A 14,998-nucleotide genomic window follows, 5' to 3' on the forward strand; every position below is an offset into this window, starting at 1 on the left:
AAAAATGTCATAGTATAGTATGTCGTCATAAATCATGCAAAAAAAGTCATAGGATAGTATGTCGTCCAAAATCATGAAAAAAAGTCATAGTATAGTATGTCGTCCAAAATCATGAAAAAATGTCATAGTATAGTATGTCGTCATAAATCATGCAAAGAAAGCCATAGGATAGTATGTCGTCCAAAATCATGAAAAAATGTCATAGTATAGTATGTCGTCATAAATCATGCAAAAAAAGTCATAGTATAGTATGTCGTCCAAAATCATGAAAAAAAAGGTCATAATATAGTATGTCGTCAAAAATTATGAAAAAAACGTCATAGTCTAGTATGTCTTCAAAAATCATGAAAAAATGTAATAGTATAGTATGTCGTCATAAATCATGCAAAAAAAGTCAAAGTACAGTATGTCGTTATAAATCACGAAAAAAATGTCATAGTATAGTATGTCGTCAAAAATTATGAACAAACCTCATAGTATAGTATGTCATCAAAAATCATGAGAAAAATGTCATTCTATAGTATAGTATGTCGTCATAAATCATGCAAATAAAGTCATAGTATAGTATGTCTTCATAAATCATGCAAAAAAAAGTCATAGGATAGTATGTCGTCCAAAATCTGGAAAAAATGTCATAGTATAGTCAGAATCAGAATCAGAATCAGAATCAGAAATACTTTATTGATCCCCGAGGGGAAACTATTTATGTTACAGGTGCTCCTTGCAAGAGAGGAAAGATACGTGAAAATATAAGAAATTTGAACAATAGTATTTACAAATATATAGTTAAATAAACAGGAATTATTAACAAACATAAACATAAATAAATATATATACATACATATATATATTGTAAACTGAACAAGATTATTTACACAAACACACAGTCAGGGTGAATGGTGTTATTGCACAAGTTAAATTAAATTATTGCAGTGTGTGAAAAAGTCTCAGGGCCACTCAGAGGGAGNTATATATATATATATATATATATACATATATATATTGTAAACTGAACAAGATTATTTACACAAACAAATGTTTATATTATATGTAAATTATATGAAACAATTTAAATATATATAATGTGTCAAAATACAACATAATTTCAAACAAAAATACTTAGATTATGGAATCCCTGAAATGTAATTTAAAATAAGTTTTGCCTATTTTGTAATATATTTGTGTCATGTTAGCCTGCTACGTAATAATGTTCCTAAACATAGCACACGCATACTGTACCTCAATGATTAGCAGGCCCAAACAGAATCTGTATTTATTGTTTTCAGTGGTATTCTAAATTAAAAATCTGCGGAATTCTGTGGAATATGTTTTTCATTTTTTTGCTCGTAGTGTGATAGACAATATTTATTTATGACAATTGTTTTTCAACAAAAATAACCTCACACAATACATTAAACCAACATTAAAAACAAAAATGACCTCAAGCAGGCTAAAAGAACTACTTAGTATTAACATGTTAATAGTGTCTATTAACAGTAAATCTTATTTTTAAAAACGCTGCAATTGTGGCTCCAAACGGGAACTATTATGACAAGAAGTGAAGATCAGGAGGAGAATATTTCGAGCAGCCCTGCAGCAGAAACTGAAGTGCTTGTGCAACCTAAGTGGCACCTGAGACATCTCCACAGCACCTGATGAGGGGCTGGCCCTTGCGATGTATGAAAACTGTGTGAAAAGGTTATAGTGCCAGTTTTAGTGCTACCCCTTTGTACAGCGTGGCTGTAATAATACACAATCGTCGAATTACGAATCTGGCATTTGACTTGAGTTGTTTCACTTTCATATGGATACAGTTGCATGCAAAACTTTGGACACCCCTGGTCAAAATTTCATTAACTGTGGATAGCAAAGCACGTAAAAGATGACCTGAATTCCAAAAGGCAAAATTTGACATATTCTTCAATATTTTAAACAAAATTACTTTTTGTATTTCAATGTTTTACAATTTCAAAATAACAAAAAATGAAAAGAGCCTAGAAGCAAAAGTTTGGGCACCCTGGACAGTCACTACTTAGTAGCGCCCTCTTTGGCAAGTATCACAGCTTCTACATGCTTTCTGCAACCAGCTAAGAGTTTTGTTATTCTTGTTTGGAGGATTTTCTCCCATTCTTCCTACAAAAGACTTCTAGTTCTGTGAGATTATTGGTCTGCCTTGCATGAGGTCTATCGACAGATTTTTTGATGATGTTTTGGTTAGGGGACTGTGAGGGCCACCGCAAAACCTTCAGCTTGCAACTCTTGAGGTAGTACAAGCCATGACCCTAACAAGCTTATTATGGTCTGAGATCCTGGTAAAAAGAGCTCAAATGCCCAAAGTTTTGCATGGTGCTCCTTTCCTTTTGTTCACTTTAAAAATTGTACAAAACAAAAATAATACACTGATCTTGCTTAAAATGTTGAAAAGAATGTTCTATCTTTACCATCATGCCTTTTGCAGATAGGTTCATCTCCCACTCATTTAACTGTTTACAGAAAAAGAAATTTCAACCTGGGGTGCCCAAACTTTTGCATGCCACTGTATCATTATGATGAACTGTGTGTATTTTGTGTGTGAGGGTCGGTGTTGTGTGATTGTTATTGTGTTGCAGAGACCTTGCGGACCACAGGGCTGCCATCATTGATAAGCTGGGCCAGCATCATGGCCACATTGTGGTCGATGGTGGTGGAGTGGTCCGTCCTCTCGGCAGAGTTTCCCACAAATGTCCCCAGAGCAAAGACAGCTGCACACCTCACCTGCAGTGGCACAAACACAACAACACTCTCAACTTAAAATCGTCTTGGTTCAGTAAAGCTGCAGATGTTGTGTTGACACAATGTAAAAGAAAAAAATAAGCTTTTTTTTAATGTAGTTGGATATTTTCTGCACAGCTCTGCCCTTTTTTAACTGTCTAAAGTCAGCATGTTTGACCCTTTGCCATGAAACCCAACTATTTGTTTGTCAGACTTATTCAAAAATGTAGGTGGTGGTGGTTGAAAGTTTTAGTGGTAATTATGGTTCAGTTTTCTCTCAGTGTGTCACTATGACAGAGCTGTGTGCTCCAGTGAGCTGCTTTTTGTTACTATAACTCATTACTTTCTCTGCCCGCTTCATTGGATGTTTAATCCAAACTTGCCATCAGACAGAAGGAATTTGCCATGAGGGACTAGATTCACAAACTGAACCAAATGACAATACAAGAATGAATATTTGGGTATATTGTTTGTTGTGGCAACAGAAAACTTTTTTTTTTTTTGGTAAGGATCATGATGCGTCGTCACAGCTACTTGCTAATCTTGTGATGCAGCTTCAGTGATTCTCCAGCTCACAGATGTTGCTTTGATACAGATTGCTTTGCTCCAATTAAAGTGATCAGCTGAAACATTTCATATGAACATATTGTAATTTTCTGTCTAAAACCTAGAATAACATAAAGTAGTAAAAGCGCTGTGACTTGAAAGAAAATTAAGACACACGACTGTAATACTGGAAAGCATCTTAATCTGCCAACTTCACTCAGACAGTCTGCCAACAGCCTTCATTTAATTCTGCCATCAACAATGAGATGTGTTAATTTAAATTGATGGTACTTTTGGAATCCACAGTTAGTGGTGGTGTTAGATTACACAACTCAATACAAATCTATGAGGAATGTTTGATTATCTGTGCTTGTACTACACACACTAAAAAAATGACCACAGTGATCAATCAACCCCATGACACATGCTAGTTTTCTCATCAAATGGTCATTTTGAGCGTAATAAAATGTGAATCAGTGCTTGTTTCTTTTAACTGCTGAGCAGCAGAAACTCTGGTTGAACTTTGATTTGTCTTAAAAAATATATATGTGTTATAATTAGTGTGTGCTGTACCCTGAGTTGTTTTATCAGCTGTAATGCGGTAAAATATAGAGGGGTGATATGCAACAAAGGACACTGTGGTTCTGTACACACCCGACACCTCTGCCTGCAGAATGACTTGAATACTGCAGCGTTTCTTCAAAGCTTTGTCAGCTTTGATCGCATCCTCTCTTTTGTGACATGTCAACCTTTTTACCTCAGGAGGTAAAACTCCAGCAACACTTGTGGTATGTAGAACAACTTTTTTGTTAGACTGACACAGTTTGGCTTGTGGCCTTCATCATAAAACACACAGAGTTTTTTTTCCGTTATAACTTAAGTTGTAAGTTGAAGTGGGCGAGAATTCCCCACTCCACTTTTTTTTTTTTTTTAACCTCAGTCAGTACCTTTTTTTGTGTTTCCACAAGACAGTTGGTCCTTCACTTATTAAAGGGATAATTTGGAGCTTCTGAAGTGGGGTTTTATGAGTTACTTATACACAGTCAGTGTTTTACCTACAGTAGATGGTGGTCAGCCCCCAGTTTGGAGAAGCAAACAGGAGTACTGACAAGGAAGCTAAGCAATGCTGTGGATGGTGGTAGCAGCAAAACATACTTTCACCGCCTAAGAAAATCAATATCAGTGTTAAGGCAGACAGCTCTTTCTGACATTAATGGCCTAAGTTCCCCATCTATGCTTTCGTCACAGCCACTGCACACAAGAGTTGCTGGTCTGCCACTGCCTTGATCAGTTAGTTTGCTTGTGTTATTGTGTGACTTAGGTGAATACTAATCCTTTAAAACACCCAAAGCAGACAATAACAAATAACACAGTAATTGAATGAGGCAGTAGCAAACCAGCAGCTCCTGTGTTTAGTAATGTTAAGACTATCCAAACTATCCCTTAAAGAATATTTGGGGGGACTAGACTTTACGCTATCAACATGGCCAACATGCTTTTTCTTATTTTGCACATTGAATGAATATTACATACATTGAAAAGTATTGTATTTTGTGTCTCCATCTGCTGGTGGGCCATCACAGTAAGAGTATGCATGCAAAATATGATATTAATTCCACTACAGAAGAGACTTGATGATCACCAAAATTAGGTGGGGGAAAAAAGTGAATTTATCAATATTGGTATTAGTTATCAGTCAAATGAGTTTTTATATATTGGCATATTGAATATCTGCAAAGAATCCAATATCATGCATCCACATTAAAAACTTAATTTGTAAACCAGCTTACAAAAGTCCTGCCAGTACTGTGCCAGCCAATACCAGCTGTGGCATACTCTCTGTCTGATGAAGATTAAAATGTATTTACAAGACAAACCCAGCCAGGATAGCAGCATAAAAAGTGTTGACACAATAAATATATTACAAACCACATAAACACTGAAACATAGACAGAATAAAAATATCAGTAATTTAGGTTTCAAAAACCATCTATGTTAATGGATCCTTTAAACATTGCTCAGAGTAAGAAAATTAATTTGATATAAGACTTGATCATTTCAAATCTTAATCTACATCATATCTTGGCAGAATGACATTTTTAAAAGCTTTATAACTTTTTTCTCTGTTCAGTGACATTGAGGTTGACATGTCAATGTCTCCCTTTTTACAGTGCGTGTGCTCTATACAAGTGTGTGTGTTGTGGTGACTTGCAAACTATGACTGAACAACAGCCTCATCTAAGCCGTGTCCCCTCAGACTTTTCCTTAAACTTAATTAAACACTCTGCTTAGTCACAGATCTCTGTGCCTCCTTTCACTTTCTGTCCCCGTTCATCACCGTCCTCACTCATCTCCAAGAGGCTCTGAGGGAACAAACACACACACACACACACACACACATCTACACTGCAGCATGCGAGATGTCTCAATCTAACACTAGAGGAGAATTTTAAAATGCAGTCATTTATCTGTAAGTGTCTTATTTCTTTATAATTAGATGCAGTCAATTATGATCAGTCAGTCTGAGTCTCAGTGGCCTTAAATAACACAAACACTCTCAACAGGCCTAATGTGAAATAAATGAACAACCTGGAATTGCAGCTGAAAACATAGTGCTTTGCGTCTGTGTGTGTGTGTGTGTGTGTGTGTCCCGACAGATGTGCCCGCAGACCTCAGTTTCAACCCTTCAGCCGAAGTAGCTGTCTGTCTAAGCAAAGGAGGAAACTACTGCTGGAAACAGATGTTCCTGTGTGTTCATGTGTGTGCGACTGCATGGAAATATGTACAGTGTGTGAGTGAGGGCACCAAGTGTCTGGGTGAACTTCAGGGCAAACTCTGTCTGGCTGTCCCTCTGGTCCACACACGACCCAGTCAGATGCTGACCATCCTGTTTGAATACTGTGGGTCCAAACTGTTATTCCCTGTCAGGTTCTACTCCATGTGTGTTTTTCTTCCACAAAACTGAATCTAATTAGTCTGTAGGTTAGTCCTGCAGAACATCTGTGTATACCAGAGAATTCCTATTTGACATTTTTCCATTGTTTTTTTTTTGGAGTGTAGTTCTGATATTGTTTGGAATACAAGATAAGATTTTGTTGTGTGTTAAGATCAGTAAACCACTAAATATTTCACTTCACCCAGACCTCTTGCACTGCTGCACATACATGAATCAAAGCAGGTGTGCTGAGCATCTTAACGCAAACACATGAGGCCTGGCAGCCATTCCTAGGTCGGCCCCTTTTCTGCAGCACAGAGTCAGGTACCCGTGGGTAAACGAATGAAAAATGTGCAGTATATGTGTAATATTTTGACATCTACATCACCATTATCAAGCAGCAATTCCTTTTTTTTTGAAAGTCAATGACACAAGTTGAACCTTTGGCCCCATTGTCAGATACGTCACCAACATGGAGGACTCCAGCGATGAAACACTGCAGCCAGAGGATGAGGTGGCAGCGTACATCGAGTTCAAGACACCCGAGGAGCATTCTTTTGAGGTTTTATGGTCGTGGGAGGAGCATACTTAAATGTTTCCTCTCTTGGCAGTGATTGCGTGCAGAATGTTTTTGCCATCCCTGCATCAAGCGCAGCCAATGAAAGAGACTTTTCCTCCGCTGGATTTGTAATCAAGAACAGAGAGCCCAGCTTAATGTGAGTGACTGTAGCCTGTGTGCATGAAATCACGTGTGCGGGTCGGGTCTCAGGACTTTTATTAACGGGTGTGGGCAGGTGCAGCTTTGACTGAGACATAATGACGAGTAATGGGTCATTTCCGGTAGTGAGCTTTACTGGTATGTGTAGGTTTTAAAAAAGGGACCCGTGCAGGACTCTAAAGCAGGCAAATTTCAACATCTTCCATAGCAAGAATACTTTTCATTTCAAACACAAAATGAAATTTAACAAAACACTTCAGAACACTGGACACAAATTATGTTATTGAAAAGATTTTAAATTGTTGGAGCTTTTTAGCGTTACAAACTAAAGTGTCACAACCACTGGCGAGCTGTTGGGGCACCTGGCTCTCTCTCACCTAATGCTGAAGCTGTTGGGGCACATGGCTGTCTCTCTTTCATCTGATGCTACTGCTACTGTGGTGTCTGCCTCACCTGTAATGTTTTCTTCCTGTCAAGTGCTGTCCTTATAATCAGGTTGGCCAGTGATCCTCGTTGACCTTGACCTTGCTCATGCCTTCTCTATCTTCCCGACTGTCTCTGAAGTAGGCTTTAGAAAACTATGGACCAGCAAAGACTTTTTAAGTATTTGTTTTATTTTTATGCCAGTCTTGGTTCTGAATTGCAGACGTTAGCATGAAGTGCATCCTGTGTAACTGTAATGTCTTAAAAACCTTTTTTTCTCCTTATTTTTATCATAATAGTTGTTAACAGATGGAGGTGGGTCCCGTTTGGACTGGGCCCCCCAACCCCCTCACTTCAAGGAGGCTGCCAAAGTATATTTTACAGGCCAGAGTGTTGTTGAAGATGCTCATACAGTCCGTGCGCCCAGGAACTACCCCTTTGTGCTGCTAGAGGGATAGTTTACCATAGTTCAAATACGCATACTATCGTGTTACAGTATGATGCAATGCTACTTAAAAATCAGCAAAGTATCCCTCTAAGCGATTCAATTATGGCCCTACTGTTTAACTCTCAAACAAAGATAAAAAACTGCTTTTTTTTAAAAAAAAAATGCATCCTAACTAAACAAAAATTGATTGTTGACTTTTTAAGATCAGGTAACGCCAGTAAACACCAAAGACTACATGAAAAAAGCCAGTAAACATAACAGCTATTAGAAAATTATGATTTAAAATACAAATAAATAAATAAATAATTGATGTCAAAAAGGGTGGTGAATTTACAGGTACAAAAAAAAAAAAAAAATGTCTGTGTCTGTTCAGTATATGTTACATGTGTAGATAGGCAGTGTTAATGAATGGCGGTTTGGTTGTTTTTTAAAGCTATCTCTATGTCTAATGAAAGTAGATGATGCCACTGGGATGCTGAGAGGTTGTTTCTGTCTTTCCAATTCAGTTAAAATTGTCTTTTTACTGATTGTTAGGGGCGACCAGTGGGAAAGAAAGGAAAAAAAAAAGATTTCTGAACAACTTTATTTTTTAATAAAAGTCTCAAGTTTGTGTTCTTTCCTTAACAGATGGTTGATGTTAATATTTGTGTGACAACCATGCAAACTACTTTCATCTTACAGCTGCAGCTTTAGCTAAAAGCTTGCCGAGAAAAATCACAACACCTCGTCTTGAAACAACTAAAACACTTGCATGTATATGGCGCTTGATAAGATAACTTATCTTAGATAATCATATGTGATGTAATCACTTGCAAAGCAGGATATTATTGCTTCTTCAATTGGTCTTTTTGGGATGCGGGACTTGGAAAATGATCAAAAACATCTCCTCATACTCTTTCAAATGTACCTGAAGTCTGGTATTAACCTCTCACCTCGGGGATGGGATCTGACAGCAGGGTGTAGAGCTTCTCGTGAGCACTGTCCCGAACTCCACACCAGCGCGCCGGGTCAAAGTTCTGCCAGATGCGGCCCAGGCAAATGGCCACCCACTGGCGCAGCAGAGGGTGAGGGTCTGACAGCTGCTCCAGGCAGTTGGCTATTAGGTTGCCCTGTAGACAGGCCTCCTGGGGGGGGGGGGGGGGGGATGAGAGGAGGAGGAGTGATGCAGAATCATGAGTTTTCACTTTAAAATTTAAAAGGTGTGATATCTACGTACATCCAAGAAATGTAATTAGACTTCAAGGACTGTGACGTATGAAGTAATAAGAGTAGAAAGGCCATTTGTATAAGATCAAATTTCCTGTGAGTCACCAGACATTAAACACATTCAGAAACTTTGTTCTGTGGTAGACAACACTGACCTGCCTGTTTTCCATTTTTAATAAAATGACAATATGTGCATCATACATCAGTCTCAACCTTCCGGAGCAGTACAGACTGGGAGCAGATTTGTGCCTCATTAGCCAGTTAATCACCACTAACCTGTAACCTCACACTGTGAGATGGACAAAAAGATGTGCTGTGGTATGACGTATTCCTTTGAACCCCTTCAGCTCTCTTTAAGTCTTTTTTTGTGAACAGACGGTAATTGGTCCATCAAGATTTGAGGCCGTCTCCAGAGCGATGGAAGAGCTGGTATCCTCTATTCCAAATGCTTTTCAAACTTTCTTTTTGATTGAATCACTTTGTACAGAGCATTAACAAGTACTCTGCTTTTCCTGTTTTCAGCCACGTTTCTCCTTTTTATGAGGTCACACATAGACAGCACTTTATTGGCTGTAAAGAATGCTGATCTTTGTGAAAAGATAAAGAAAAAGGTAACGTGTGTGTGTCAAGCATTAAAACTAGAACTACCAACTTGCAGTTATATGCCTCCGCAAACCTGTCGTTGATGCTTCACACACATCTTTCCCCCAGCAGCACAGAAGATCTATACAATCAGCACAGTTTCATGGAGGACACCCAAGCTTAGTGTCACCAATTCAATATTTGAGCAAATGTCTCTCTTTCTCTTCCTGAGCTATGACATTGAGTAATGGCCAGAACATTGTTTTTGCAGATAATGATGTCAAAGTGAAGTTGACCTTTGACCTTTTGGACATAAAATTTCATCACTTCATTATTTTATCCTTTTAACCATTTGTGTGAAATTTTGTCAGAATTAGTGAATGAATTCTTGAGTTATGGCCAAAAATGTGTTTTGTGAGGTCACACTGACCTTGACCTTAGACTCTCCAAATTCTAATTTGTTGATTTGTGAGTCCAAGTGAACATTTGTGCCAAATTTGAAGAAATTCCCTGAAGGTGTTAATATATCACATTCCCAAGAATGAGATATATGCAAGGTCACAATGACCTTGACCTTTGACCACCAAAATCGAATCAGTTTATCTTTGAGTCCAGCTGAGCATTTGTGCCAAATTTGAAACATTCCCTAAAGCAATTGTGAGATATCGCATTCATAGGAATAGGAATGGGATGAATGGACGGACGGACAGACAGACAAGTCGAAAACATAATGCCTCCTGCCACGGCTATCACTGGCGCAAAGGCATAAAAAGAAAGGACAGGCCCAGTTGGAATTACCTATACTACAATGACTCATGGTAAAAACAACGTAATGTTTATTTCAACTGCATTGTTTGCATGAGTACAGCTACAGTTATGTTGTACTCACCTCTCCATTACTTTCACTTTCTATTTTAACAGAAATACTGTTTTGATTCACTTTTAAATTCTGATCACTTCCACTTTTTTATCCCTGTGTTCAATGTCTACCGTCAATCAAACGTAAAACTTAGTGCATATGTCAATACCGAATTGACGACAAAAACCTTGTGCTCACCTTCAAAGCCCTCTAAAACAAATCCGTCCACTTATATCTCTGACCATACCCACCTCATACCTCAGCACCATGGGTGTTAGGGCTTCCAGCTGCATTGCCCCCCGGCTCTAGAATTCCCTACCCACACACGTTCAACAGTCTGACAGCATAACATCACTCAAATCCCACCTCAAAACTCCCCTGTTCAAACTGGCTTATCCACTGTAACACTCACTGTACCCTGTGTTTCCCTTTTAACTCTCCAGTATTGCTGTTTTTATCTCAGCTCTTATACGTGTCTGTCCAATTCAAGTCTCTTGATCTGTCTGTTTTTTTACCTGTTGGCATTTGGTTTTATTTCTATGCTTTGTAAAGTGACCTTGAATGTTTTGAAAGGCACCTATTGAATAAAATATGTTATAGAGATTATGCCCTTTGAGTGTGAGGCTTTTACTGTGAAATAAATATACCTATGCTGTTGTGTTTAATTAATTCCAGTCTGTTCTGCCTTGCTATTTTTTTTTTAGTTTAATAAAATTCAAAACTCCCTGTAGAAGTTTCACATTACAAACATACCAGGGAAGGAAAGGAATATGTTCTCAAACTAGTGCAAGTCTTTAATTGGAAAACAATGTGCAGCAAGTATTGAGTTTTACTATGTTTTTTAACTTAAGTCATTTCCATTCTAAGGGTGCCCACGAGTCTCCTCTTTACAGACATACCCACTTTATGCATTGTCCCATGCAGTAGAAACAGGACAGCCAGCAGGACTAGATCATAGGCAGCAGGGGTGTGACATTTTGAAAACGTGTTAGGTGAACAACCAACTGCAGGAGATTTTAAAAGTATCTGATAGCAGTTGGTGGCTAACTCAAAGAAGAACAGCAGCCAGAAATGTCCACAAATTGGGAAAACATTGAGGTCTGGGGGCTCCTTACCCTCTCAGCAGAGGAGGAGATCAGCAGCCATATAATACAGACAGTAAATGATTTTTTTTTTGCCATGTTAATGCAATTGTTATTGTTTAGAAAGTGCTGCTAATGGGTATGTTATATGTAACAATAGAGGCCAACACTGTTGTGTTTCATGTCATGCCCCTCATACCTCTTTTGATCCCACAATATTGCCATGCTGTCTAAAATCACACACTGGAGTGGAATGATGCCGCAGTCATTTGGTTTTGTGTAAAAATGCAAAGGTGGCATAAAAAAGGGACTTAGTAGCGACCCTATAGTGCCAGTTCTGTGTAAAAACAACTTTAGTGGATCCCATGAGCCCAATTTTATTCATGTGTAATAATGTTAACCCCCATAGTAGTCATTTCACTGTGGGGAAGCCATTTAAAAAAAAAAAAAAAAAAGGACATCACTGTATGAAATGACCGATAGTGACCTCTAGGATAATCACAGCCTCATGAAACTTTAAAGCCACAAACTGCACACATCAAGCATTCAGAAGATGCATGGCTTTCACATGTATGTTGTCAATTAGGGGTTTTCTCAGCAGTTTCCAGAACAAGAAGTGCTCGCCATCCAATCAAATAAACAAAAAACAAAATGCAAATCTCACAGAAATCTCCAAATGTCAAATGTTTTCGATAACAAACCACAGCAAGGATTTTTTCATTGTGTTCCTCAAGGTCTTGGTGTCTTAATGTGGTGTTTTGGAGGGATCTTGGACCATTTACAATTCTCAAGTGGTCAAAAATGCTTAAATTTTGCACCAAATCTGTGTTACAAGACAGAGCATGGGAATAGCCATCATAAACTTCCATCATAATGTTGTAAGGGGGGCTGCCCCCTAATAATCGACCAAATGTTAGTCGACCAGAAAGGTCATTAGTCGGCAAGATTTCAATGGATGCTTAGTTGCAGAAAAAAAGGAACAAAAAAACAACAACCATGGAACTGTATTAGGAGCTGCACCTTTTCTAAATTAATCAAAACCTTTATGACTGGACCATGTGGGACTTTAATTTGAAAGGATACACACAGGAAGTGACCACACTCAGCAGTCACCACGGAGTGACTTTAATTTACAGGGCTGGTACCTGCAGTTATTACACAGTCTAGATTACAACACGTTGGGCAGAAAATCTTAATTGTGGGATCATTTTGAGAAGGTGAAGGGTGAACCCAAGGTGATATGTTAACTCTGCAGACAAGCATTTGCCCATCATTCGTCGACTACAAACATGACAAATAATCTGAAACATAAAAGTAGCTACATGTCCATGTGACGTGCACTTATTAACTAAGGTTCATTAGTACGTTTTAGTATTTCTCTGTAATGTAGCGCAGTGTTAACAATGTGATTGATACTATTCTCTGATGACTATTGGTTGACTAGGAAAATTCTTAGTTGGGGCAGCCCTAGTTCTAGCCCCTATACACTCTAAAATTCTAAACTCTAAAGTCTGAATAGGTACCTAACTAAAACACAATGTTTATTACAGATTGGTGACTAGAAAAACTTGACAGACAGTGCGGAGGTACATCTCAAATTAATCTTCAGGTTTGCTGTTTTCAGATGATGTAAACAACTTCTTTGTCGCACACACTGTTGTACTGTCATCTCCCCCTAAAGATTCCCTATCATGCTAAAAAAGACAAAACTGAATATGTGGTAAGGTGGTGTGGTAAATAATCTATTAATGTTAAAACACCCCCAAGGGATGTTCACTTTAATTGACAGTATCTTAACACTGATCAACAAATCTGCAAAGAGGAACAGACTGGACTGAATGAAAACAGATTTCTGTTAGACAGAGCAACAGATTGGTGAGTATGACACAAGAGCTGTGTAAATGTACTTGTATCTTGAATTTATGTAGACACAAGGTAAACATAGAGAGAAGTGTTAAGTTTTCATTAACAGCAAACCATAAACTAAATGGGGCAGATCAGACAACAAGGACAAGCATTACTAAAATATAAGAAAATACACTTAAAAACTGAAAAGACGTGTTAGTTGTTTCTTCAGCATTTGCTGAAATAAAGACATTTGAAGAAGTTATGGTACATGTGTTATTTTTTGTGACAATAACACGGCATGCGTCAGCACTCTGATATTTCCGGTGAAGATAAAAGCCTTTATTGCATCACTTCATCCCCACATATACTGCAACAAATGGACCCGTTTAGTGTGCTCAGAATCCTTCTCTGTCTCCTGCAGATTGAGGCATCGCAACAACAAATCTCTTATCAGCAGCAACATGATGCTGTCTCCTTTTTCATGTGCCTCAGATCGCTCGTGCTTCGTTCCCTCAGCTCTGATAGAGCCTCCCAGTTGAACCCCAAGAGCTGGAATATTAAGACGCCAGTGCTTGGTGACATGTTCGCAACAGCGATACTGCAGTAATGAGCACTGTTGTTGAAAGTAAGAGGGATAAATAATGGAGATGTGGAGCAGGCAGAGAGTCTCTCTGTAATGTTCGAGAGCATCTATTATTTACAGGCCTGTGAGAGAGGTAGGAGCATTTAGGAACAGTGGAATGGAAGAAGAATGGGTGTTTCTGAGCCTCAGAGCACATATAGCTTTTCTGATTTGTCACATTTATATAATGTTGAGAGAGAGAAGTACTGTAAGGTAATGAAGAAAAAATATGTCAAATAACATTCACAACCAGACAGAAAAATCACTGCAGAGAGCAGGAGAGGGGAAGCAAAAGGGAGTGATGGTGGAATATTTCAGTGTGTTGCTAGTGTGTGTGTACTACTTGAAATGACAAGCTACATCATCCTAGCATCCCACCCTTGGATGTTTGATCAGCATCAGGTACAAAAGGCTTCTGGGATTGAATACCTGGGGCCAGGGAACAGGCCGATGTGACACTTGCGGTGATAAAGTGTCACCATGGAGGTGGCTGGGACGGAGACGGAAATTATAGAGGTGACTGTTGGTGACAAAACTGTCACATAACCAATATCTCCCGGAAATACACAATGGGCGATAGAGTAATCTCTCAAAGTGACGGCTGGCCCCAAAAGAACCTGCTGAGGTTCTGGTGAGGGAAGTAAATGAATAATATGGTACGTTCTCCCTTTGGGCTTCTAGCAAGCAAATGGACAGCAGTGCGGAAATACACACATATCCAAACATGCTCCCACACACACCTGTCCTGTGTTGTAGCTGTTGACGATAACGGCCAATATGAAGACAGCCATGGTTCGATGCTCAGCCTGTAAGAAAGAAAGGAACTCTGAGATCTTATGTCAACATCTTAATGCTGTCTGAAGGTTTTCTGTCACATTCTCAAGCTCCTTTCAGTAAAGTAATAAGCTCAGCGTCAAAACAAGTAGAAAAGAAGAGATGTATTCCTCTATATTCACATGGGTCACTTTCTTCACAAAA

The 14,998-nt window shown here is 38.6% G+C and overlaps 1 protein-coding gene across 4 annotated transcripts in view; it reads right to left on the reverse strand.

The window, feature by feature from the left end:
* rptor (regulatory associated protein of MTOR, complex 1) overlaps positions 1–14,998 on the reverse strand; it is a 277,608-nt gene that overhangs the window by 78,579 nt on the left and 184,031 nt on the right. For all 4 annotated transcript variants that reach the window (XM_050043590.1, XM_050043589.1, XM_050043588.1 and 1 more), the window contains exons 16-18: positions 14,761–14,826; positions 8,754–8,945; positions 2,614–2,754 (exon numbers count right to left, since the gene is read on the reverse strand). In XM_050043590.1, the coding sequence (XP_049899547.1) occupies positions 2,614–2,754; positions 8,754–8,945; positions 14,761–14,826 (399 nt within the window). The remainder of the gene's footprint in view (positions 1–2,613; positions 2,755–8,753; positions 8,946–14,760; positions 14,827–14,998) is intronic.

Source organism: Epinephelus moara, chromosome 5 (assembly GCF_006386435.1).
Source record: "Epinephelus moara isolate mb chromosome 5, YSFRI_EMoa_1.0, whole genome shotgun sequence".
Classification (NCBI taxonomy): domain Eukaryota; kingdom Metazoa; phylum Chordata; class Actinopteri; order Perciformes; family Serranidae; genus Epinephelus; species Epinephelus moara.